General features: G+C 57.6%; 1 protein-coding gene and 1 long non-coding RNA gene across 6 annotated transcripts; one reads left to right on the plus strand and one right to left on the minus strand.

The window, feature by feature from the left end:
* Positions 1-373: 373 nt before the first annotated feature.
* LOC121820600 (uncharacterized) lies at positions 374-7,637 on the minus strand. 2 transcript variants are annotated; one of them, XR_006061191.2, is made up of 3 exons: positions 4,745-4,975; positions 2,988-3,116; positions 374-2,182 (listed from the first exon to the last, which is right to left on the minus strand). It is a non-coding gene; the product is annotated as an uncharacterized LOC121820600 (long non-coding RNA). The 2 variants fall into 2 exon arrangements; XR_009597530.1 differs by having other exon boundaries at positions 2,988-7,637.
* Positions 2,620-23,436, plus strand: PEAR1 (platelet endothelial aggregation receptor 1). Of its 4 annotated transcripts, none has more exons than XM_027976605.2 (24): positions 2,620-2,722; positions 10,418-10,548; positions 12,320-12,514; positions 13,179-13,283; positions 13,490-13,590; positions 14,289-14,381; positions 14,654-14,897; positions 15,622-15,742; positions 15,943-16,079; positions 16,163-16,375; positions 16,655-16,829; positions 16,924-17,044; positions 17,777-17,940; positions 18,034-18,136; positions 18,270-18,416; positions 18,618-18,743; positions 19,636-19,764; positions 19,868-19,996; positions 20,182-20,394; positions 20,629-20,717; positions 20,827-20,962; positions 21,129-21,203; positions 21,296-21,544; positions 22,233-23,436. In XM_027976605.2, the coding sequence occupies exons 3-24, from the start codon at positions 12,414-12,416 to the stop codon at positions 22,382-22,384; spliced, it is 3,123 nt and encodes a 1,040-aa protein (XP_027832406.1). In that variant the 5' UTR covers positions 2,620-2,722; positions 10,418-10,548; positions 12,320-12,413; the 3' UTR covers positions 22,385-23,436. The 4 variants fall into 4 exon arrangements, with proteins under 4 accessions (XP_027832406.1, XP_027832395.1, XP_027832398.1 ...); XM_027976594.2 differs by having other exon boundaries at positions 12,339-12,514; XM_027976597.2 differs by having other exon boundaries at positions 12,405-12,514.
* The last annotated feature ends 43 nt before the right edge of the window (positions 23,437-23,479 follow it).

Consider the following 23,479-nt stretch of genomic DNA (forward strand, 5'->3'; position numbering starts at 1 on the left):
TCTGGCCTCAGACATACTGCCACTCTATGGTCTTTGGCCTCCGGACCCGGAATCTGTCCTCTGGTTTCTGCTGTCCCCTGCTGGAGACTTTTGGTAACTCTGGAGTCAGGAGAAGCAACATCCAACCTTGCCTTCTTTCCCCAAAGTGAGCAGCACTGTCCAATCCAAGCCTTCCCTTCACCTCCCATCACTTGAAGCACCAAACTAAACAACACTAGCCTTTCTCTCTGATAGAGAATATTCTCGATAGATATTTCTGACAAAGGGCTTGAAACCAGAATACATGAAGAATTCATAATTGTTATAACCCAGCAATCCCACTTCTAAATAGTTACAGAAATAAATGAAAACATGTTCACACAAGACTCATGTATGACTGTTCATAGTAGCTTTATTCATAATGGCCTAACACTGGGAAAAAAAAAACTCAATGCCTATCAACTGGTGTAGGCACAAATTGTGATCTATCTGTACAATGGAATATCACTCAGTGGTAAGCAAGGAACAAAAAATTTATGGTAAATGAAAGAAGCTAGACATGAATGAATACACATTGTATAAGTCCATTTATATGAAATTCTAGAACGAAAAATCTACAGTGACAGCCGATTAGAGATTTCATAGGGCTGGCTTTGGGGAGTGAGGATGGAGTAGCGGGTGGAACATTATCAGCAAAGGAGCACAGGGAAGTTTTGCAGAGAGAGGAAAACGTTTTTTTAAAAAAGTTTTTGACGGATGACACATTTGTCAAAACTAATCAAACTTGGGGAACTTCCCTGGGAAAGTCCTAGTGGTTAGAATTCAGTGTTTTCACAGCCCAGGCCAATGGCTTGGACTCAATTCCTAGTCAGGGAACTAAGATGCCACAAGCCCCGTGGCACGCCAAAACAAAACAAAAACAAATTAAAAAAACCCCAAACCAAAACAGAATCACATTAAGACATTGAACGAAGTGAACAAGCCAGATACCTATTGTAAGGACAAATAATGTATGACCCCAGTTATATGAAGTACCGAATCAAATTCATGCAAGCTGAAAGTATAATTAGAGGGGCTGGGGAGGAGGAATGAGGAGTTATAGCTACACGGGTACACAGTTTCAGTTTGGGATGATGAAAAACTTATGGAAGTGGCTGGTGGTGATGGTTGAACAATATGAATGTGCTTTCTGCCCATTGAACCGTACACTTAAAAATGGTTCAAATGATAAAATTCATATTACACATATTTTGCCACCATCAAAATGTAAAAGAACCTCATCGAACACTTTTAAGTGGGTGTTTTTAAAACTTGTATGTCAGTCATATTACCTTAATAAAGCTGAAGTCGCCAAAGAGGAATGTACTTGTCTTGCTTTTCCTGAACTATTGTATCTTTTTCTGTCCCGGGCGAGGGGTTTGTAGAGAGAGCCCTGTAATCAGACGGACCAAAGAACTTCGTTCAAATCCTTCTTTTGCCACTTGCTGGTGCCCAATTACATGAACTCCAGTACTCTTGCCTGGAAAATCCCATGGATGGAAGCGCCTGGTAGGCTGCAGTCCATGGGGTCGCTAAGTCGGATATGACTGAGCGACTTCACTTTCACCTTTCGCTTTCATGCATTGGAGAAGGAAATGGCAACCCACTCCAGTGTTCTTGCCTGGAGAATCCCAGGGACGGGGGAGCCTGGTGGGCTGTCGTCTATAGGGTCGCACAGAGTCGGACACGACTGAAGTGACTTAGCAATAGCAATTACATGAACATCGTCATGTAAATAGAACCGATGGGTTAAGTGAACCAATTCCTAAAGATCTAACGACGTTGAAAACAAATACTAGTTGTTAACGAAAACTGCCTCTGTCCTCTCAGAGGCTGAGAAGAGAAAAGTGCCCTAAGAAGGATGAGATACAGGTTGTCCACCTCGGAGGCGATGCACTTCTCCCAGGTCGGGAGTCGCGGGCTGTGCGGAAGCGGGCGCTGGCCGCCAGGTGGCGCCAGGCTCCTGCCGGGTCTGCGCAGAGTCCGTCGCGCGCTGTGCAGCCGAGCGCCCGGGCTCTGGACCGAGGGGGCCGGCAGAGGCGGAGACTCCGCGGAACTCTGCTTCCCAGGATCACACGCTCCTCAGGCCGGAGAAGAGGAGAGACATTTTCCCGTCGCGGCTCTCCCAGTCTGGGATGCGCCGGTCGATCCCCGGGTCGTGCCTCTAATAAGATAACAGTTGTTGGGCCGCACTGGGAAGGTGCCCGACGTAGACGATCTCATTAATTTCCCTCCGCCACCCCACTTTACGGACAGGAAAGCTGAGGCCCGAGAGGCAGAGTCCTCCCTGGCTGCACAGCTGGTGAAGAGCCAAGGAGGGACTCGGGCCGGGACCCCTGCTCTTGTCCCGTGCTCGTCCCCTCTCTGCACCCGGTCCAGGCTGCCAGGTCGTCCCTGCCGCCGCTTGGCCTCCGTGGTCCCACCCCTACACAGCCTCCCTCCCCGGGCACTCTGGATCTCCCCTCCCCCGGCTCCCGGTTTCCTTGTCAAAACTTCCTGCCTTGGCTAGGGCCCGAGTTCCCACCCCTTTCCTGCCCCCCGCCCCTCCGCGCCCCTCCCCGCCCAGCGATCCACAACGTTCGACCTCCCCGCCGCTCCCGCAGTTGGGCTGGGGCTCCACGCAGGGACCCCTGGCCTGTCCTCCTCTGGGCCCACCTGGGCGTTCCCCATCCCAGGCAAACGGAGAAATAAGGTCGCGAGGCAGGTGAGTGATGGCGCCGCCCTGGTCCCGCGACCACTCTGCCCTGGGGGGCCTCTGGGTGGAGTGTGTGATGGGGGAGAGAGACCTGAAGGGGATGGGGCAGTGGAGATGGGCCAAAGGGGATTGGGGGTTGCCATCCATAATGAAATTGCATGTAAATGACATGCAAGTCAGGCCGCTTCCCAGCCCCTTGTATGGGACTTTGTGAGTCCAGGGGCAGCCACCACCCCACTGGCCCCCTCTGAGGGCTGGAGAGAGAAGCACTTACCAGGCCCTCTTCTTGGCTGAAGGGATGCCTAGTGTTAAAGAGCACCCACGTTGAAGTCAAGGCTGTCCAGGTTCGAATCTCGACTTGTCCCCGTATTAGCTGTAGGACCTGTGTCTTGGTTTCTCATTTCTAAAAGGGGAGTGATAAGATACAGTGCCTACCTTATGGGATTGTTGTGAGGTTTAGAGAGCAAACACATGTTTCCTGCTTAGAACTGTGCCTGCTCCGTGTTTATTACAGGGTCCCTCCTCTCCCCACCAGGAGAAATCTTTGAGGAGTATGGAGGGAAGGGACCCAGGTTTTCAGGTCCCTGGGGCTCACAGCTTTGCTGGTTTGAGGAGCAGGGAGTTGGCCAAAGATCTCAGGCGTGTGGATCCTCAGAAAGCCCTATGGGCTGATGTGTGTGAGGGGGAGGAGGGGGAGGGGGTCCCAGAGGGGGCTGCGTCTCTAGCCTCCAGTAGGGAACTTTCAGCTGTCCTGCTCTGGCCTTTTATGAGTGGCCTTTCCCGAGGCTGGGCTGTGACCCTAGTCCCTGGGGATGGGAACAGCTTGTGCTGGCCCGAGTTTCCCAGGCTCCCAAGCTCAGCCAGACCCCAGTTCCAGGCAGGATTGGGCAAGGGGTCAGCTCTCAACCCTGGCCTTACTGGGCTTACTGGCCTTACAGCTTACTGGGCCTGCGGGGTCAGGGAGCTGTCTGAATCCCATCCCATCCCAATCCATTCGATAGTCCCTGGGGTGGGCACATGGGGCCAGGTGTGGGACCACTCTCCTCTCTCTAGCCATTTGTCCCCTGCTGCTGTCTCTGCTGTTTTTGCGGTTTCCCAAAGCCTACCCAGAAAACTTGCCGTTGCAGTTGGGGCTACCCTCCCTGCCACCTAGGAGCTGGTTTGGCCAGGCTCCCCTCTGTCTTCCAGTCTTCACTGGGAGGTGAAGCTGAGGGTTGGCATCTGTTTCTCCACTACCCACTGCCCCCACTTCCATTCCCTATCAGACGTTCCCAGAAGAGGAAACTGGCTCTCTAGGCAGCCCCGACCACAGTTCGGAAACCTGGTCGCTGGGCTGCTGTCTGCCTCCCTGCCATCAACACACATTGCTAGAGAGGGGACTTGGGTCCGGCAGGGCCTCCACCACAGCGCTCTGAACTTCTCCTCTGAGTAGCCTTGAAAGCCTTGAAAAAGACCCTTCCCGGAGTGCATGAGGGGCCCTGGGGCCCATCCTAGCTCTGGAGAGGGTGTTGGTACTAGTCCAGTCACCTAACCTCGCAGAGAGAAGCTAGCGGGAGGAGCAAGAGGAGACAGGGAAGGAGAGAGAAAGACAAGACAGAGATAAAGAGAATCGGGAATGTGGAAGCAGAGACCGACTGATGGAAAAACGCAGGCAGAAATATTTGGAAAAACAGAGCAGAGACTGAGAAAAAGAGCAAGACGGAGGTAGAGAAGGTAGAAACAGGAGAGACAGCGTCTAAAGACCAAACAGAAGGACCTACGGGGCAGCCTTGTCTTTGGAGCTTGATGGACCTGGTCCACATACCCACCCTGCCCATGACTGGCTGTGTGCCCTTGGGAAAATTACTTAACCCTCTTTGGGATTTGTTTTTTGGGGGATTGCATGGCTTGTGGGGTCTTAGTTCCCCAGTGAGGGGTTGAACCCTGTCCCTGGGCAGTGAAAGCGGGATTACTTCATCTACAAAACAGGCAGTGGAATAGCACCTACTGTCTAGGGTTCCTGAGAGAAGGAACTGAAAGGATCCAGCTCACCGTATAGGGGTGCTCGCACATGGCGAGATGAGGGTCTCTAGCACACAGCTGGGCGCTGGGCCGCGGAGCCTTCTGAGTTCCTCTCCCGTCTGGGCCTCCCAGCCCGCCCCCACCTGGTAGCATCTGCGCCCTCCTCTGTGTAGGAGGTGTGTGGCTAGACAGTGAGGGCTGGGCGTGGTCCCTGAGTGGAAGTGCAGGATAAGCGCACACCCCCTCCTCTCCAGGTGACTCAGTGCCCGGCACTCCGGTGGCCTCATCCCAGAGGAACTTGGAGGCCAGCCCTGAGGAATTCCTGCCCGCTGCCTTCAGGAGGGCAGGCCTGGAGCTGCCTTTCACTTTGTAATGTTGGGAAGTTCTTTCTGAACTCCACCTTCCATGGACTTAGCAATGTTGGGTCTTAAAGGCCCTGGAAGGGAGGCCCTGGTGTCTGCTGAGCCAGGAACAAGCCGCAGCCTCTCCCTCTCCCCCATTTCCCGCCAAGTAAGGTCAGGCTTACCCAAGTCAAAAAGGGTTTAGAGTTTATCAGTCCATCCACTCCACGCAACCTTCAGTTACCACCTGCTGGGTGCCACACACCCTGGATGTGTGCCTGTAGGTGCTGGCCAGAGCTGGGGACGTGGTGGTAAGGCAGGCAGAGAAGTGCCCTGACCCTACGGAGCCCCATTCAGTGGGGAAGACAGCCTTTAATAAGAATATAAGGACCAGGGGATGGGAGCCTTGAGGGAACATTCGGGGGGCAGCCCGGCCACTCTTAGAGCCTCAGGCAGGACTGGAATTAGAGGCTGTCCCAGTCTGGCGGGGAAACCAGCCTCATTCACAAGCTGGCGGTCACAGGATGGGGTCCCCACTACCTCATCAGGTCATCAGACTTGAGGGGTTCCGGGGGCTGTGAACTCCTGGCTTGACCCAGGTTAGTCCCACCTGGCCCCAGAGGAAGGACACTGGTCTCTCTGGCTGGAGTTTGAGGAGTGTTGGCCGCTGGGGACTGGTCCATGTCCAGCTTGAAGCTGGCCTCAGGGAAGAACTGGGGAACAACCCAGGGCTCCATCGGGCCACAGCGGTGAATGTGCTAAGAGCCTGGAGGAAGGTCCCAGGAAAGGGGAGAACAGCGGAGGTGTGGAGTCACTGAGGGGGCTTCCTGGATGAGGCTGGCCTGGAAGGAGGGGTAGGACCTGGATATTCCAGAGGTGGTCTGGGCGGAGGTGACCGTGTGGTGAGAGACACGTCCAGTGTGATGGGAGCCCAGGAGCAGAGGCTGGCCACTGGGCCCTGGGTGCCCTTTCCCAGAGGCATTAGAGCGGGGCAGTGGCCAGAGCGGAGGTGCACTTTGTGGGGTTATCTGGGGGTGGCGACGAGCAGGGGGAGCGACTCCCTGTCTGGGTCACCCCAGAGGTCACCTCCCACCCCCACCCCTCCACTACTTTGTTCTTTAAAGCAGATTTGAATCCTGCTGGCGCCTCTGCTGATCGGTTGGCCCTTGGACAAGTCCTTCTACCAGAGACCCTCCCCGGTCTCTTCTGTGACACGGGGGTGACGGTCACTCCACCTGTGGGTGATGGTGAGGGTCTGGACTGGCTCCAGCCTCCAGCAGGCATGTGGTGAATGTTTGGTGAATCAGAACTCCTGCAGTTTCTCTATTTCCTGATGAGTAAACAGGTCGGGCTGAGGACCCTCTAGCTTCTGTTTCCTGAGCCACAGAGAACACAAGACCGGCCCCTCACCCCTGCTCCCTTCCCGCCCAGCCTTTGGAGCACGAGGAGTGCGCAGGCTTCCTGTCCCTCCATCCGGCAGACATGCCTGGCGTGCCGGGGGGCCTGGCTTGGCTGGATGTAGGAGGGGCTTTATGCGTGTGTGTACGAGTGTGTACACGGGTGTTCTGAGTGGCGCGTGGAGCAGAGCAGTCTAGGCTGCTGGCAGAGCTGGGTCAGAGGGCATCGCTGTGTGGGGAGGGAATGGAAGTCTTTGGACTCAGATCTCTCTGCTGAGTGGGAAGGACCAAGCCAGCCTGTCTCCAAGGCAAAGAGAGGTCAGGAAGGGGCACAGAGAACAGACAGACAAGGGGGAGATCCTGGGAGACAAGAGAGCCACAGGGCGAGGCAACCTTGGCACCGAGGGCTCAGTGTGTGGGTCGTGGTTGGCGTCAGCCTCCACTCCATACCTGAAGGCAGATTCCCTAGCGCAGTGAACACACTATACGGCTGTACGTGGCAGCTTTGAAACAGAAAAGAAAGGAGAGAGGCAGAAGGAGACCAAGAAAGTGACGGAGAAAGAAAAAACAACAGAAAGCGGAGGGTTTCTGATGAAGAAAAGACAAAAAGAGGCAGAGAGCCAGAACTTGGGGGATTCTGTTCTTGCATCCTCCACTGCGCAGCCTGTGGCCTGAGGCTCTGTTCTAGGATGGTTATTGGAACCAGCAGTTCCAACTCCCACTGAACTCTGGGAGATGCGGGGCTGTTCTCCCATTTTACAGATGAGGAAATGGAGGCTCTCAGGGCTCACGGGATGTGCCTGAGGTCGTACAGCTTGTAAGTACTAGAAACTTTGGTCTCCAAGATGGGAAAGGGGAGGAGAGAGACAGAGAAGAGAGGAGGTGGGTGGGTGGGGGGCAGTGGAGCCGAGAAAAAGAGTTGGAGCTGAGAAAAAGAGTTGGAGCTGGTGCTCAAGCTGAGAGCTGGGGCAGTGGGAAACAGAACTCAGGCGTCCTGCCTCATCAACCGCCTTTGGCTTGAAGACTGGCGGGCAGCCCATCATTCTGGGGGATAGAGTTCTCGGGGGAAGCGTGATCCCCTTCCCTCCCCACATCCTTTCTCTTTGTCAGCATCTAGGGCCCATTCCCGGATCATCCTAGGGGTTCTTTGGCAGAAAAAAAAAAAAACATAAAAAAGAGAAACAGTTTTTCCTGGAATTCATACTCAAAGAGTATGACAGTGCCAGGTGGAGTGGGGAAGGGGCCACTCTGGGTGCAGGAGGACTAGCTCTAAGGATGCTATAGCGAACAGCGGCTGTTCATGGAGCGTCTTAGGTAGTTCTCTAAGCTCTTTGTCTGCATGAACTCATTTATGACTCCGCACAACCCTGTGAAGACAAGTACTATCACCCTCCCCATTTTAGAGATGAGGGAACTGAGAGCTGGGATTCGAACCCAGGTTTGAACAGGAGTGGCGGGGGCTGCAGAGTTCAGACGGTATCTTTTGCTGCACCACCACCCAGAGAAGAGCAGCTGGAAGGGAGCTGGTGGGGAAGCCCCTCCTGCTGTCTCACTTCCATCAGCCCCACTCTTGCTCTCTGCCTTCCATTGAAATGGACCATCTCCCGTCCACTAGGAGCTCCACTCCCTTCCCAGAGGCCTCAGACCCATTGCCCTCCTTCCAGCAGAGGCTGGAACACAGTGAGGGTGGAAGGGCTCCCCACCAGAGGGGATCAGGCTGAATAGAAGAGCAGGGGAGGACAAGCTGGGTTGGGCCCTGCGTGGGCCTGGGGGCTGAGAGGGCAGGGATGCTAGGGGGCCCTCGCAGGCGGGACTGGGGACTGGGAGGCCTGGCCAGGCGCCCAGCTGCTTTGCATCTCGAGGTGGAGGAGAGAGAAATGTCAGCTCATTCTTGACTGTAAACACATCCGGGTTCCCACGCCTCTGATCAAGTTTTTGTGGCAGCCCACTACCCCCTCCATCCCCTTCCCTGTCCAACCCCTGCCAGGCACCCCCTCACCATAATCAAGGCTACTAAAGAGAGATGCAAAGCCCCTGGGATTCCTGCCTGGGCTCGGGAGAGACTAGAACCGCAGGGGGAGGGCTCTTCTGGTCTGGGTTTGGATCCCAGCTCTGACGTTGCTCTCCGTGTGGCCTTGGGCAAGGGACTTACCCTGTCCTTGCCTGTCTCCTCATCTGTAAAGTGAATAACAATAGCTACCACCATGGGTTGCATGCGTGATAAGTCGCTTCAGTTGTGTCTGACTCTTTGTGACCCTGTGGACTATAGCCTCCCAGGCTCCTCTGTTCATGGGATTCTCCAGGCAATAATACTGGAGTGGGTTGCCATGCCCTCCTCACCACAGTGGGTTGACATAAGCTCTACCCGAGATGATCCATATAAACTGTTCGGCCCACTGCTTGTGCCAACATGGTAAATGATACATGGGGTCACATTGGTATTCTAGTTGTGAGGAAAGATGTGTGGGTCCCTCAGTCCAGAAGTGAAGTGGAGAAAGGGGGTGGAGGGGGAGGTGATCTGTATGGGAAGAAGGGAGCCTGCAGTGTGGGCTCTGGGCTCAAATGGGGAGCCGGTAGTTGTCTGATTTAAAACCCTTGAAGGGGCACATGGACCCCAGTGCTGCTGGGCTTGGAGGTGCTGGGGGAGAGTGGCCAGGGTCTCAGGTTCCCCAGCCCCTCAGGGACAAAGGCTCAGATGTAGACAAGCCCTAGGGCGCCAGGCGGGGGCTCTGGGTCTGGCCTGTGTTCCCTCCTCAGGGGCTGAGGCTGGTGAGACCAAACCCTGCCCCTCCCTGCCAGGATCCGCATCCCATCTCTCCCTTCCCTGCAGACCACCCACTGATCTCACCCGCCCCACCCTGGCTTCCAGCCCCGCCTCCTCCGCACTCCAGTCCTGCCCTGAGGCCCTTTGGGAAAAGGGCATCACCCCACCCCTCTAGTTATTAGAGTCAATCCCCTAGGGTTAGGGTTAAGCCCCCCTCATGCTTCCCTGGTGGCTCAGTTGGTAAAGAATCTGCCTGCAATGTGGGAGAAGAGCCCCTGGAAAAGGAAATGGCAACCCACTCCAGTACTCTTGCCTGGAAATCCCATGGACAGAGGAGCCTGATGGGCTATGGTCCGTGAGGTCCCAAGAGTCAGACATGACTTAGCGGCTAAACCTCCAGCTGCTCCCTTGAACAGTTTCCTCTGGAAGCTGGTTAACAGGAGGTGGCCGGTGGGACGGGGCTGATGTAGGTGAAAGGAAGGACTCTCTCTCTCTGGGAGGGCAGCCCCCACCCCGCTCCACCTCCTGGGGCCTTCGTGCTGCAGGTCTTGTCCACCTCACCGCAGCCTTGAGCTCTGGAGATGGATCCAGGCCATGGGAAGCCTGGGGGTGAAGTGAAGGGTCCCTGAATGGCTGGAGATGAGGCTCACCCAGGAACAATGGTGATGACCTTCCATCCAGGCAGACTGGGCTCCAGTTGGAGGATGGCACCCCAGGCCAGGCTCCAGGAAGAGGGGAGTGTGGACCAACTGACAGGTGGCCAGGGGGAGATGTATGGAAGGCTCGGGGTCCTGTCCCTGGGCTTGCTGCCAAGCAAACTTGAGGGAGAAGGGGAGAAAGTCAGCTGGGACCAGACAGGGGGGCTGGAGGAGAGCTGTAGTTTTGGAACCTTGGGAGGAGGAGCCAAATCTGTTGGGGAGGGAGCTGGGGGGCTGTGGGGGGGGGGGCAGACTGTGGGGGTCACCTGAAGGACACTCCTAACTGCAGCCTGGCTCTCTGAGGCCAGGCTGGGTCCCTCCCTCACCTCCTCAGAGTGGGCTGGGAAGGTGGCTTCTGGCCCTCCCGCTACCTCTCCCCATCCTACCTTCTGAGTTCAGGATGGTGGGAAGATGGAGCCACCCCATGCTCAGCCCACGATCATGCTCCCTGCTGCCTTCCCCATATGCACACATTCTAGCTGGGCTCCATTTCTTGTTTTCAGGCTCCATATCCTGAGCACTGGGACCCCCAGGATCCTCTCTGGATGCCCCCAGGCCATGGGGCCTGAGGACCGTGACACCCTGTCCCTGGCTCAACTGAGTTTCTCAGGCCCCAGGATGCCATAGAGGCCTGGTGAGTTACTTGGGGACTGAGGGTGGCCAGGAAGAACACAGAGGGGACTGGAGGTGGGAGATCTGCCCCGGGGGAGCTGGGATGGGGCCTCTAACCAGAGTCCTGCGAGGGCCTTACAGCTCTGCAAGACTGGAGGGGGTGGGATGAGGAAACCTGGGGAAGAGAGGTGGGCCAGCCCTGTAGTTGAGAAGGTGGTGAACAGACCACTGGAGGGTTTACTGGTGGGGCAGAACGCACGGTGGGGAGCATCCCTAAGAGGCTGCCTTGATGGGAGCTGAGAGTGCTGGGAGCTGAGTGTGTGGGTGGGGGGCCTGGGGCGGGGCCGGAGCTGGCGGCAGGCATTCCAGAGATACTCAGGGGGAAGGGGCCAGCTACCATGACCTTTCTCTCTTCCCGGGAAAATTATAAGCAGATGTGGGTGCCTCAGGGAGGTGTAGAGGAGGGAGCCAGGGCAAGTTTTAGGAACACTGAACAGAGAATCTGAAACCAGTGGCGGGGGTGGCTGCTCAAGGGGCTCAGCTGCTTCTGAGCTCAGGAGCCAGAACAGACTCCTCTGAGGTCCTGAGCCGCTTCCCGCCCACCGGGTGAGGCCAGGCGTGGAGAAGAGGGGGAGGAGCCCACTTCCAGATGGCGAGTGGGTGGTCAGAGGGAGCTGGGGGCTTCTCAAGGCTGAGGTCAGGTTGGGGACCTCCTCGGTGACAGTGCCTAGAGTTGGGTGCAGGGGTGTGCTGGCACGGCTTTAACAACCGGCTCTGGTGGGGAGGAGTGCAGGCCCCGATTTGTGGTGTTTGCCGATTTCTGTGGTGTAGATAATCCCCCCATGCTTGGTTTCACGCTATTGATGTGATAGCACTGATCAAGAAGTTGGGAAGAGAAGTCACCGTTGGTTCCCCGGAGACAGTAGGAGCTGTGCCCACGCAGTGGTGGGAGGGGCCTTTCTCAGGGTCACTGGGACCCAGTGCTACTCCTCCCCAGTAGCAAGCCCCTAACTGCTGGAAGCCCCAAAACAGGATGGTTTTGGCCTCTGCCTGTCTACCTTCAGGGACGGGGGGCTCACCACGCGAGGCTGCTCATTCTGTCACAGAACTGCTTCAACTGTTGGAAAGTTCTTTCCCTAACTGAGCCCAGGCCGGCTTCTCTTGTAACTTCCCTTCATCGGCTCCTATTTCACTGTGTTGTGCTTAGTCGCCCAGTCGTGTCCGACTCTTTGCGACCCCCTGGACCATAGCTTGCCAGGCTCCTCTGTCCATGGGGATTCTCCAGGTAAGAATACAGGAGTACGTTGCCATGCCCTCCTCCAAGGGATCTTCCCAATCCAGGGACTGAACCCAGGTCTCCTGCTTTGCCGGGGGATTCTTTGCTGTCTGAGCCACCAGGGAACCTTGGTGCAATATCCAGGTACCCTAGGTAGGGGCTGGGCTGGGGCCTGGGAATTCACGCACAGGTCCCTGCCTCCAGAAGTCGTGGTCAGGGAACAGGCACCAGAACAGCGGTATGTGGGCGAATGGTGCTGGGGGTCCCTGAAAGAATGGGTGGGGGCTGTCTGCCAGCGGAAGCTGAGGAGCAGGGCAAGGAAAGAGGGGTGATACTTGGGCTAGACCTTGAAAGGTGAGTGCTCAAGGTGAAGAATGAGAGGCGGATGTCCAGACAGAGGAAGCCCTGTGAGAAAGACTCAGAAGCATGGCAGTGCTCCACGCGGCCAGGAGCAAGAGTGGAGCCCGGGCAGCAGGGCTCAGAGGACCAGAGGCAGCAGCCTCATCTCCGCTCTCAGCCTGGCTCTGTCTCTGCAGAGACCTGCTCCTCCAGGTCTGTGGCTACAGTGCCCCTCACCTGCTCTGCGCCTGGCCCTGTCACAGGCCCCTGCAATGTCACCACCCCTGCGGGCCCTCCTTCTCCTGGCCCTGGAGCTGGGGCTGGCTGCCACCCTCAACCCCAAGGACCCCAACACCTGCAGCTTCTGGGAAAGGTGAGAGAGGGCCCCTGCTGCACCTCGAGGGCCCCAAGGCCCCTGCTCCTTATTCTCCCCGCTGGGGCTCCTCTTTCCTCATCGCCTCCCTCTCTCTAGCCTCACCCCCTTCCTATTTCTGCGTCTAGTACCTCTGCCCTCTCACCGGGATGTTCTGACTCCATCCCCATCTTGATCGTTTCATTCTCTTATCTCAGCTCTGACCCTGTCCTCTCTTTATTCTGGTTCCTTGGTCCCTGTGTGAGACTGGCTGCAGGACAAAGCACAGGGGAGGAGCTATTCACTATGGGGCAAGCAGAGGGTCTCGCCCAGGGAGAGCAAAGGGGACGGGGTTGGGGAACAAGGCCAGATTTGGCCAGAAGTGCTTCAACCTATCTCCATCCTCTGGGCCCAGAAGTCAGTTCTAGCTCAATCTCCCCATATAGGGAGAAGGAGGCTGGGGGGCAGGGGTAGAGAATGGAAGGCTGGAAAGGCATATTCTCAGGAATATTCCAACTCAGGGAGGATCCCTCTAGATCGAAGGACGACAGGATGGGGCTCCATCCTCGGCTAGGAGGAGCAAAGCTGAATATTCCCCACTGTGGCTCGGCCCCCACACCCCCGCCCCTGGGTGCCGGCTCAGGCTCTCCCTGCCCTGGGCCTGAGCCTGACCCCTGCCTTGCAGTTTCACCACCACTACCAAGGAGTCGCACTCCCGCCCCTTCAGCCTGCTCCCCTCGGAGCCCTGCGGCCGGCCCTGGGAGAGCCCGCACACCTGTCCCCGGCCCACGTGAGTGCCCGGCCCCCTCCGTGGGCAGGTGTGGTGAGTTGTGTGGGTGTGTGGCTGGGCGGGGGGCAAAGAGAGAGTGCTCTTCCTCTGCTCCGCCAGTGTAGAGCGCTGGGAGGCGCCCCAGGCCCTGCCAGGGCCACGCTGGGGCGGCGTGGAGGCCGGGGCCTCTGCTGGGGAGACTGAGGGCCGGCTCTGGGTCTCCCCAGTGTTGTCTACCGGACCGTGTACCGCCAAGTGGTGAAGACGGAGCACCGGATGCGGCTGCAGTGCTGCCGGGGCTTCTATGAGAGCCGCGGGGCCTGTGTCCGTGAGTCCTGGGGCTGCTCCCCTGCCCCCCGCCTCCGTGGCCCTGTCTCCAGGGACAGAGCTGCCACTTCAGACCTCTGCCTCTAGCTGACCCCAGGCCTCCCCCACTCCCTCTTCCCATGTCCGTCAGCTGGCTCTGGCTCTGCAGCTCTGTCTTGGGGCCGCCTGGGTCTCTCAGTCCCTGTGTCTCCAGGCTCGGCGTCTGCTTCTCTCTCTGACTCTGCCTGTCCCTATCTGTTTTGACTTGTCTCTGTCCAGTCTCTCCTGTCCCCTGTCCCCGGCACCCTGAAATCTCCGGAGCGGAGCCTGCTCGCTCTCTCCCCCCTTTCCTCAGCTTGGACCATCACCAGCCCGCTACAGAGACTCCCACCTAGCCTGACCACCCCAGCTCCTGTCTGGACAGCATCCATATCTGGTTCCTATGTGAGGAACCTCACCCCCACGCTCATTTCCCAGCAAGGTGCTTTGAGAAGTTCACAGACAGGAGCTGGGGAGTCCAGAACCCTGAGGTCTTGGCATGCTCTGACCTGAGTTGCTCACTCGCAGTCTTTCTGCGCCTGAGAGGCTGAAATGCTGCTTGGCAGGCTAACTCCAGGTCCCTGGTATGGGAGGAAGCTGGGGTTGGGCTTCAGAGGATAAAAGGTGGGTAGGGCAGGAATGGAAGCATCTTCTCACTCCTAACCCCCGTCTCTGCCCCAGCGCTTTGTGCTCAGGAGTGTGTCCATGGCCGCTGTGTGGCACCCAATCAGTGCCAATGTGTGCAAGGCTGGCGAGGTGACGACTGCTCCAGTGGTGAGTGGCTGGTTACTGCAGGGCGAGTCCTTTTGTGCCTCCAAGGAGGCACACCCTCCCTACCAGGGGACAGGTGCTTAGGACTCCAGGGCAACCACCCAGCAGAGTCCCACTGCAGCCAGCTGCCTCTTCTGGGGGTGTGGTGCAGCGGATGGGCCAAAGCCAGGCATGGGGGCATGTGTGGGGACCAGGAGACAGAGACAGGAGCTAACTGGAGGAGCTGGGGAGGGGCAACACCCCTGGTGACCCCCTTCCACCCTCTCATCCCCCAGCTTGCGCCCCAGGAGTGTGGGGGCCGAAGTGTGACAAGCCCTGCAACTGCGGCAACGGCAGCTCCTGTGACCCCAAGAGTGGGGCATGTTCCTGTCCCTCTGGCCTGCAGCCCCCACACTGCCTTCAGCCCTGCACCCCTGGCCTCTATGGCCCTGCCTGCCAGTTCAGCTGCCAGTGCCATGGGGCGCCCTGTAACCCCCAGACCGGAGCCTGTCTCTGCCCCCCGGAGAGAACTGGGCCCACGTATGTAACGGGAGGAATGCGCACTAATGGGATCGCAGACCCGGATGCACGGGCGCATACGGGGAAACCAGGGGACTCAGGATCCTCAGTTTGGGGGTGCAACCAAGGGGCCAAGATCCTGGCCCCAGCTTTACTGTTCCCTGGAGGAGCAACCTTGAACACATTGCTGTCTCTTCACGAGCTGGTTTTCTATGAAATGGGAGCAGTATTGTCCATCTCAAAGTGTTGCTGTGAAGATAACATGAGCCAGTGTGTGAGTGAAAGTATGTCCCCAAGTGGCGCTGAGAGAGTCACAGAGAGCCTATTGCAAGGCAGGGTGCAGGGGGCTCTGGGGAGTCACAGCAGGGAGACCATCCATCTAGCTGGAGATCAAAGATCCAGCTTCATGGAGGAGCTCCAGGGTTGAGCCCTTGGGATGAAAACTATGGCAGGCAGAGATGTTCCCCCCAGAGAGAGACCAGCATGAGCAAAGGTGGAATGGAGGGCATATGGAGAGCAGACAGACCACCCATGGCTCTTCACTCTGTCCCGTGTGATGGGCTGTGTGTTCCTGCCACTTCCAGTCCTGGAAACTTTTGATCCCTGCCCTACCCAACAGGGAAGGGGAATGAGATGGGTGGGTGTGGCTCCCTGAACCCTGGGGTCCGGAGGGCCTGGGAGGCAAAGGGGGAATTCCGTAGGTACTGCTTGTTTACAGACTGACCTCATCCCCTCTGCTCAACAGCTGCGAGGTGTCCTGTTCACCCCATAGTGCTGGCTTCTCCTGCCCCAGCACTCCGCCTTGCCAAAATGGGGGAGTCTTCCAGGCCTCTGAGGATTCCTGCAGCTGCCCACCTGGCTGGACGGTATGAAGGGTGGGGCCTATGGGTATGAATTCTGTGGGTGGTTCTCTCCAGGGCTTCTGAGAGGGATGTGTGTGAGGGGGTTAGGCTCTGGGGGCCCTGGAGAGGTTTGAGTGTTTGTGGGTATAGGGTATTGGTGGGTCCTCTGGCCATGGGGAGGGGGCTGGGCTCCTGGGGCTCTGTTGACCTCTCAGCCCCCCCAGGGCACCATCTGCTCCCTGCCCTGCCCCGAGGGCTTCCATGGACCCAACTGCTCCCAGGAATGTCGCTGTCACAACGGAGGCCTCTGTGACCGATTCACCGGGCAGTGTCGCTGTGCTCCGGGATACACGGGGGACCGGTGAGTGGTGTTAGCCTGGGCATGAGGGGTGCAGGGGCGGCTGTGGACGGCGTCTGCCAGGCTCACTCCCCTGAGGTGCCCAGGTGCCGCGAGGAGTGCCCCGTGAGCCGCTTCGGGCAGGACTGTGCTGAGACGTGCGACTGCGCCCCGGGCGCCCGCTGTTTCCCAGCCAACGGCGCGTGTCTGTGCGAACACGGCTTCACCGGGGACCGCTGCGCCGAGCGCCTCTGCCCCGACGGCTTCTACGGCCTCAGCTGCCAGGTGCCCTGCACCTGCGACCCGGAGCACAGCCTCAGGTAGGCCGTGGGACGCTGTGGTCAAGGGGTCAGGAGGCCAGTGGGAGAGGCCTTCAGTGCTGAAGCCACCGGAGTCACGAAAAACAACGGGGGCGGGACACAGATGTGGCAGAGGGGAACCGGGCGGGGCCTCGGGGACGGGAGCCGGGGGGCCGCCCTCGGAACGGCGCGGAGCCTCCCTGATAACCCCCTCCACCTCGAGGAGGCGGGGGTGGGGCGGGGGGAGGTCGGCCTGCGGACCCGGCTCAGACAGCCCCGCGCCCGCGCCTCCGCCCGCAGCTGCCACCCGATGAGCGGGGAGTGCTCGTGCCTGCCGGGCTGGGCGGGCCTCCACTGCAACGAGAGCTGCCCGCAGGACACGCACGGGCCGGGCTGCCAGGAGCACTGCCTCTGCCTTCACGGCGGCGTCTGCCAGCCCGACAGCGGCCTCTGCCGGTGCGCGCCCGGCTACACGGTGAGTCGAGCCCCGCCGCGAGGGAGGTGCGGAAGAGGCCCAGGGAGCCCGCCCGCCCCTCTCATGAGTGCGCCCACCCACCCCCCACTTTCAGGGACCGCACTGCGCTAGCCTCTGCCCCCCTGACACCTACGGAATCAATTGCTCCGCACGCTGCTCCTGCGAAAATGCCATCGCCTGCTCGCCCATCGACGGCACCTGCGTCTGCAAGGAAGGTACTGGGTTGGGGTCCCCTGCAAGGGCGATTTGGGGGCGGGGCCATGGGAAGAAGGGAGAGTCCAAGTGCAGCGGCAGGCCAAGGGTAGGGGAGAGGCTGCAGGGTAAGGGCGGAATCACTGGGCAGCAGCTGGACGGCGGGAAAGTAGCCAGGCTACTTCCTTCCTGGAATATCCACTTTGCTTTTGTTTCAACCACAAAAATCCCAATTGTCCTTAAAGGCCCAGGCCAGAGGCATTTCTTCGCTGAACATTCCTCATCCTCAGTCATACAGAATCACAGAATGCCGGCGCCAGGGGATCTACCAGGAGTGGCCCGTTGGCAGTCTTTAGGGCTGGGTTCTGACACACGTTTTGTTTGACTAGCTCTCCATCATATTTAACAAACGTCCCAGTCTCCAGTCCCCACTCCTCCCTATTGTCTTACACATGACCTGGAGAACACATTTAGTTACTTAATGGGGCCTCGGTAAGCATTTGGGTTTGCTGCCAACCCCCTTCTTTTGGCAGAAGAAGCAACCAAGACCCAGAAGGGGGTGGTGCATCCCCCATGGTCATTCAGCCTTCTGTCCAACATCCAACGATTCATATGCTTGTCCTCTATGGGGCCATGAACACCCCCATCCCCACCCCGTGCTGGTAGCTCAGAGTCTGGCACAGTCATTTGCCCAGTGTGTGCTTGCTCAGGAGGGCAGCTGGGTCCCCATGCCTACCTACAAGTTCCTCTTCCAGGTTGGCAGCGTGGTAACTGCTCTGTGCCCTGCCCACCTGGAACCTGGGGCTTCAGTTGCAATGCCAGCTGCCAGTGTGCCCATGAGGCAGCCTGCAGCCCCCAGACTGGAGCCTGTACCTGTACCCCCGGGTGGCATGGGACCCACTGCCAGCTCCCCTGCCCAGTAAGTGTGCAATCGCCTGCCTGCCTGGGTGGAAGGGAGGGCACCACATCCCCCAGCTTACGGGCCTGCCCTACCCCCCACTCCCTCTCTAAGAAGGGGCAGTTTGGCGAAGGCTGTGCCAGTCGCTGTGACTGTGACCATGCTGACGGCTGCGACCCTGTTCACGGACACTGCCTGTGCCAGGCTGGGTGGACAGGTGAGCCTTATGGTGGGCAGGCCCCAGGCTTACCGTGGAGGTGGGGGGATGTATCCCACGGGACATGCGTGCAGAGAATCCTTAAGGATGAGGAGAGGGGACACAGGCCAGGCTCAGCCTTTTCCTCTCACAGGTACCCGTTGCCACCAGCCCTGCCCTGAGGGCTTCTGGGGAGCCAACTGTAGCAACACCTGCACCTGCAAGAACGGGGGCACCTGCGTCCCCAAGAATGGCAATTGCGTTTGTGCACCCGGATTCCGAGGCGCCTTCTGCCAGAAATGTGAGGCTCCCTCCCCTCCCCCTGCCTTTCAGTCCAGTGTCAGATGCCAGAAGCCCCCACTCTTCCCCTCTTGGTCTGCTCTGCTGACTCCAGTCTATGGGCTGGTTGCACACAGTGGGAAGGAGGCAGGGAGAGGGTGGAGTCAAGGGCTGACTGAGGGTTGGCCCCTGCCCCCAGTCACCACGAACCCCTTTCCCCCAGCCTGTCAGCCTGGCCACTATGGCAAACGCTGTGTGCCCTGCAAGTGTGCCAACCATTCCTCCTGCCACCCTTCGAATGGGACCTGCTACTGCCTGGCTGGCTGGACCGGCCCTGACTGCTCTCAACGTATGTGGTGGCCTGTGTGTCTGAGTGCATGCCGAGGGGATGGGCTGAGGACCGAGAGGCTTCCGTTCCCCTGATCCTGGGTATAAAAGCCTCTGGACCCATCTTGATTCGGCCGTTGATGTAAACACAATAAGCAAATATGTATTGGGCATCACCTGCATGCTGGGTATTGTTCTAGATGCTCAGGAAGCAGCAATGAACGGGTCAGGGAAGAAAGCTCCCTGCCCTTCTGCATGGGAAAAATGGGAAAACCATCAGTTGTGGACTTTTTTTTTTTTTTTGCATTGCCAATTTATTTTTTATTTATTTATAATGGCCTCTTTCCCACATAAACATATGAAGAACATCATGGAAAAGATTAGTCCAAAAAACTGAATAAAGCAAATTTTGAAAAGGGAAAATGAGAAGCAGTTACCGTGAAAAAGACGGGCAGGGTAGAGGGAAGTGATCTTGGAGATGACTTTTTCCATAGAATTTGGTAACTACTATTAAATTATCTGCTAGTATCATATACACAAAAATTATACCTTGACTAGTGTGAGCATTTACTTCTCTCTTATATTAAAAAAAAAAGAAGTCGAGAGCTAAGTGATGTAGGGTAGTTTGGAAGCATTTGGTTGTCTGGCTCTGATCACGTTATTTTGAAAGGCTGTTAGACAGGCAGGTGCAGAGGTTAGGCAGGCAGCTGGGCATGTGGGACTGAAATTCAGGCTAGAGACACGGCTGCAGATAAGCATTTGTGAGTCATCAGTGTGTAGATACTGTTTGAAGCCTTGGTGTCTCTGGGGAGACCAAAGCTGAGTGGAAGGCTTCAGCGATGTTGGGGACTGAGAATTCCCCCAGGAGATGCTGGCCCTGCCCGCCAGACAGGCTCCAACCTTGTCTCCTGCAGCATGCCCTTTGGGACACTGGGGAACCAACTGTGCCCAGCTCTGCCAGTGTCGCCATGGTGGGACCTGCCACCCCCAGGATGGGAGCTGTTTCTGTCCCCCAGGCTGGACCGGACATCTCTGCTTGGAAGGTACCAACAGAAGGGCAACTCCATGCCCCGACCGCCAGCCCTAGCCTGAGGAGGGGACTGCCATTCCCTTGCCCCTCTGACCTCCTCTTCCACTTTCTCCCAGGCTGTTCTCCAGGGATGTTTGGTGCTAACTGCTCCCAACCATGTCATTGTGGTCCTGGAGAGAGGTGCCACCCGGAGACTGGGGCCTGTGTGTGTCCTCCAGGGCACAGTGGTGCCCCCTGCAGGATCGGTGAGTTCTCATCTAGCCCCTGCCTCTGCACTGTCCCCAGGGAACCAGGACATAGGTACCTGTCCAGTGGTAAGTGGTCCTCTTGTATCACCCTGGCTTCCTACTGGGGCCTCTCCCATCCATGCATCCAAAGTTCACCAACAGGGCCAATACTCTGTCCTGAGCAACCACTCCATCCCACACAGGAAGCCAGGAGCCGTTCACCATGATGCCCACCCCTCCAGTGGCCTATAACTCGCTCGGGGCAGTGATTGGCATCGCGGTGCTGGGGTCCCTGGTGGTGGCTCTGGTGGCGCTGTTCATTGGCTACCGTCACTGGCAAAAGGGCAAGGAGCATCAGCACCTGGCAGTGGGCTACAGTAGCGGACGACTGGACGGTTCTGAGTATGTCATGCCAGGTGAGCTGGCCTGGGGTGGGACTCACGTGCGTGGCTGACTCTTCGGCACAGGGCAGATGGGATGCGGGGCTTCTGCATCCCTCCCTGGACCTAGGAGATGGGAAGCGGGGAGCTGGAGAGAGGAAGGGAGGTCAGCGAGGCCGACTGCGGATCTCCTGGGACAGAACGGCTGTCTTGGGCCCAGGCCTGTGTCTGACCTGGCAGGCCACCCCGCACCTGTGTCTGTTTGTGCAGATGTCCCTCCGAGCTACAGTCACTACTACTCCAACCCCAGCTACCACACCCTATCACAGTGCTCACCGAACCCCCCACCCGCTAAGAAGGTCGGTGCTAGGGGTGGGCGTGCACGGTGGGTGCCTGGTGGGTGCATCTCCGGGTTTCCGGAGAGCTCCAGCTCTGCGTGTTCCTGTCCCACCCCTCCTCCCCTGCCAGGTTCCAGGCAGTCAGCTCTTTGCCAGCCTCCAAGCCTCTGAGCGACCAGGTGGAGCCCACGGACTTGATAACCATGCCACGCTACCTGCAGACTGGAAGCACCGTCGGGAGCCCCCGCCAGGGCCTCTGGACAGAGGTAGAAGCCTGGGGGCCAAGGCCTCTGGTGAGGGTGGACGTGTGCAGCCCAGCATCTGGCTCCGAGTGCGCATGTCTATAGAAGGGGTTCTGGGCCCCAGTTCTAGAGGAGGGGACCCTGGGGTGGGGACCAGCGGCCTGATTGCGGGTTGCTTTCTCCTTGTTAGGTAGCAGCCACCTGGACCGAAGCCACAGCTATAGCTACAGCAACAGTAATGGCCTCGGCCCATTCTACAGTAAAGGTGAGCGCACGGGGGTGGGGGTGGGAGGGGGCTGCCCTGGGGTTTAGGAGCCAGTGCCTCCACTGAGCCTGACTTCTTTCCCCCATCTTTAGGACCCATCTCTGAAGAGGGGCTGGGGGCCAGCATGGCTTCCCTGAGCAGTGAAAACCCCTATGCCACCATCCGGGACCTGCCCAGCCTGCTAGGGAGCCCTCGGGAGAGCAGCTATGTGGAGATGAAAGGCCCTTCCTCAGGGTCTCCCCCCAGGCAGCTTCCTCAGCTCCCGGACAGCCAGAGGCGGCGACACCCCCAGCCACAGAGAGACAGTGGTACCTATGAGCAGCCCAGCCCTCTGGTCCATGGTGAGCCCTCCTTTTCCACTGGAGCAGAGAGAACAGGGATGAGGGCAAAGAGAAGGGACGGGACAAGAATGTGGAGGTGGCATGAAGTGGTAGCAAGAGCAAGGTCTTTGGCGTCAGTTGTTGTTTAAGTTGTTGGCGCTAAGTTGCGTCCGACTTTGCAAGCCTATGGACTGTAGCCACCAGGCTCCTCTGTCCATGGGATTTCCCAGGGAAGACTACTGGAGTGGGTTGCCATTTCCTTCTCTAGGGGATCTTCCCCACCCAGGGATCGAACCCACATCTCCTGTGTTGGCAGGTAGCTTCTTTACCACTGAGCTATCAGGAAAGCCTTCTGTGGGGCTCAGACTTAACGCTCAAACCAAGGGTGATGTTTGGGAAGTCATACTGCCTCTTAGAGCCTGTAGGTGGCGGTACCCACCTCACAGCGCTAAGGATTTGAAATGGTGGTTTTACAGCACCTGAGTTGTAAACTTGATACCCAGAAAAGCTGGGAACAAGGCAGGTGACAGAGTGTCTTCCTATCTTGTGAGGTGGGCAGGTTGAGGTGGCCTTCCCCACTGGCAGCTGAGGAGCTGCGGATAGCCAGGCACCATTCATCGGCTTTGGGCAGGAGCCGCTGGAGAGGGGAGGAGGGTGGTAGGAGGGGAGGAGTCACCTCCCTCTCTGTCGTCCCCCTCTCTGTCTCCAGACCGAGACTCTGTGGGGTCCCAGCCCCCTCTGCCCCCGGGCCTGCCTGCTGGACACTATGACTCCCCCAAGAACAGCCACATCCCTGTACACTACGACTTGCCTCCAGTTCGGCACCCCCCCTCACCCCCAGTTCGGCGCCAGGACCGCTGAGGAGCCCAGAGGGTGTGCAGAAGTCAGTGTACCTGTTCTTTGCTGCTTGAGGCTGAGGACAGAGCCCACTGTACCCTGCCAGGAGCAGGGAGGGGACTGGCCGGCCATGAATATGAACATGTTTAATAGAAGAAGTGAATGGAGAGGAGATGGGAGCCTGGCTCCCAGGTTCTATCATGGGAACACAGTCAGCAAGAAGTCTGTGTTCCTTTTCCCCAACGGCCCCCAGGGCCCTGTGTACATAAACTGCTGGGTTCAGTGTTGCTGGATAACTGATTTCAAATCAATGTAAAAAATGTATATTGGGTAACTTTTCTGTGCATTCCTAGCCTAGGCTCTGTGTGTGTGTGTGTGTGTGTAGGGGTATGTGTTTGTATGTGTGTGTTTGTGTGGTTTCAGAGGGGTACCAGGCACTGATCCTGACTTGGGGCACTCACTATAATGGAGAGGCAGCCCAAACCCAGTTAGCTCTAGAAATAGCCTGACTGGCATCCCTGCATTCATCTGGTCCTCCCTCCAATCAGCTGCTCAAAATACAAGCTGGTTTTAGGTTACCTCTGCCTGAAAGTCTCCATTGGTGGCCCATGGGTTTTGGGCTACAGTCAAAATTGTCCAAGGCCTTAAAGGCTTTGCTGGCCTGGCCTGTCTGTCTCTTCAGCCTTACCCTAAATGGTGTTCCCTTCTCCCTGCTCCAATTACATTGCCCTCTGTGTCCTTCTCGCAGTGACATGGCTCCCTATGACAGGGACTTAGCGCATCTGGAATGCTCTTCCTGCCCCCACTCACCTGCTAACTCCTGCTTATACTCCACATCCCATTTTCTCTTTCATAGCATTGATGACAGATGTATTTATACACCAGATACCTGCAAAAGGCCAACAGGGTGCCAGGCACGTCTCTAATGTGTTGGTTTTTAATGTGATTATTTGATTATTCTCTGCCTTCCCCACCAGACTGTAAATTCCCTGAAAACAGGAATCCCATGTTTATGTTCAGCATTGGTTCCCCTTGGCACATAGTAGGCACTCAATAAATGTTCCCCCAAAGGCTGAGTGGCTGAGTGAGTTAAAGGTACCAATGGTAAATACTGGCAAA

The sequence above is a fragment of the Ovis aries genome, chromosome 1, assembly GCF_016772045.2.
Source record: "Ovis aries strain OAR_USU_Benz2616 breed Rambouillet chromosome 1, ARS-UI_Ramb_v3.0, whole genome shotgun sequence".
Taxonomy (NCBI): Eukaryota; Metazoa; Chordata; class Mammalia; order Artiodactyla; family Bovidae; genus Ovis; species Ovis aries.

Bases quoted from the DNA above. Each gene is read 5' to 3' on its own strand.
- PEAR1 (XM_060402975.1), top strand. From the start codon at position 12,177: ATGAGAGGCGGATGTCCAGACAGAGGAAGCCCTGTGAGAAAGACTCAG. The intron at 16,830-16,923 runs GTGAGTCGAGCC...CCCCACTTTCAG, and splicing joins GGTGCGCGCCCGGCTACACG to GGACCGCACTGCGCTAGCCT. The intron at 19,997-20,181 runs GTGAGTTCTCAT...CATCCCACACAG, and splicing joins TGGTGCCCCCTGCAGGATCG to GAAGCCAGGAGCCGTTCACC.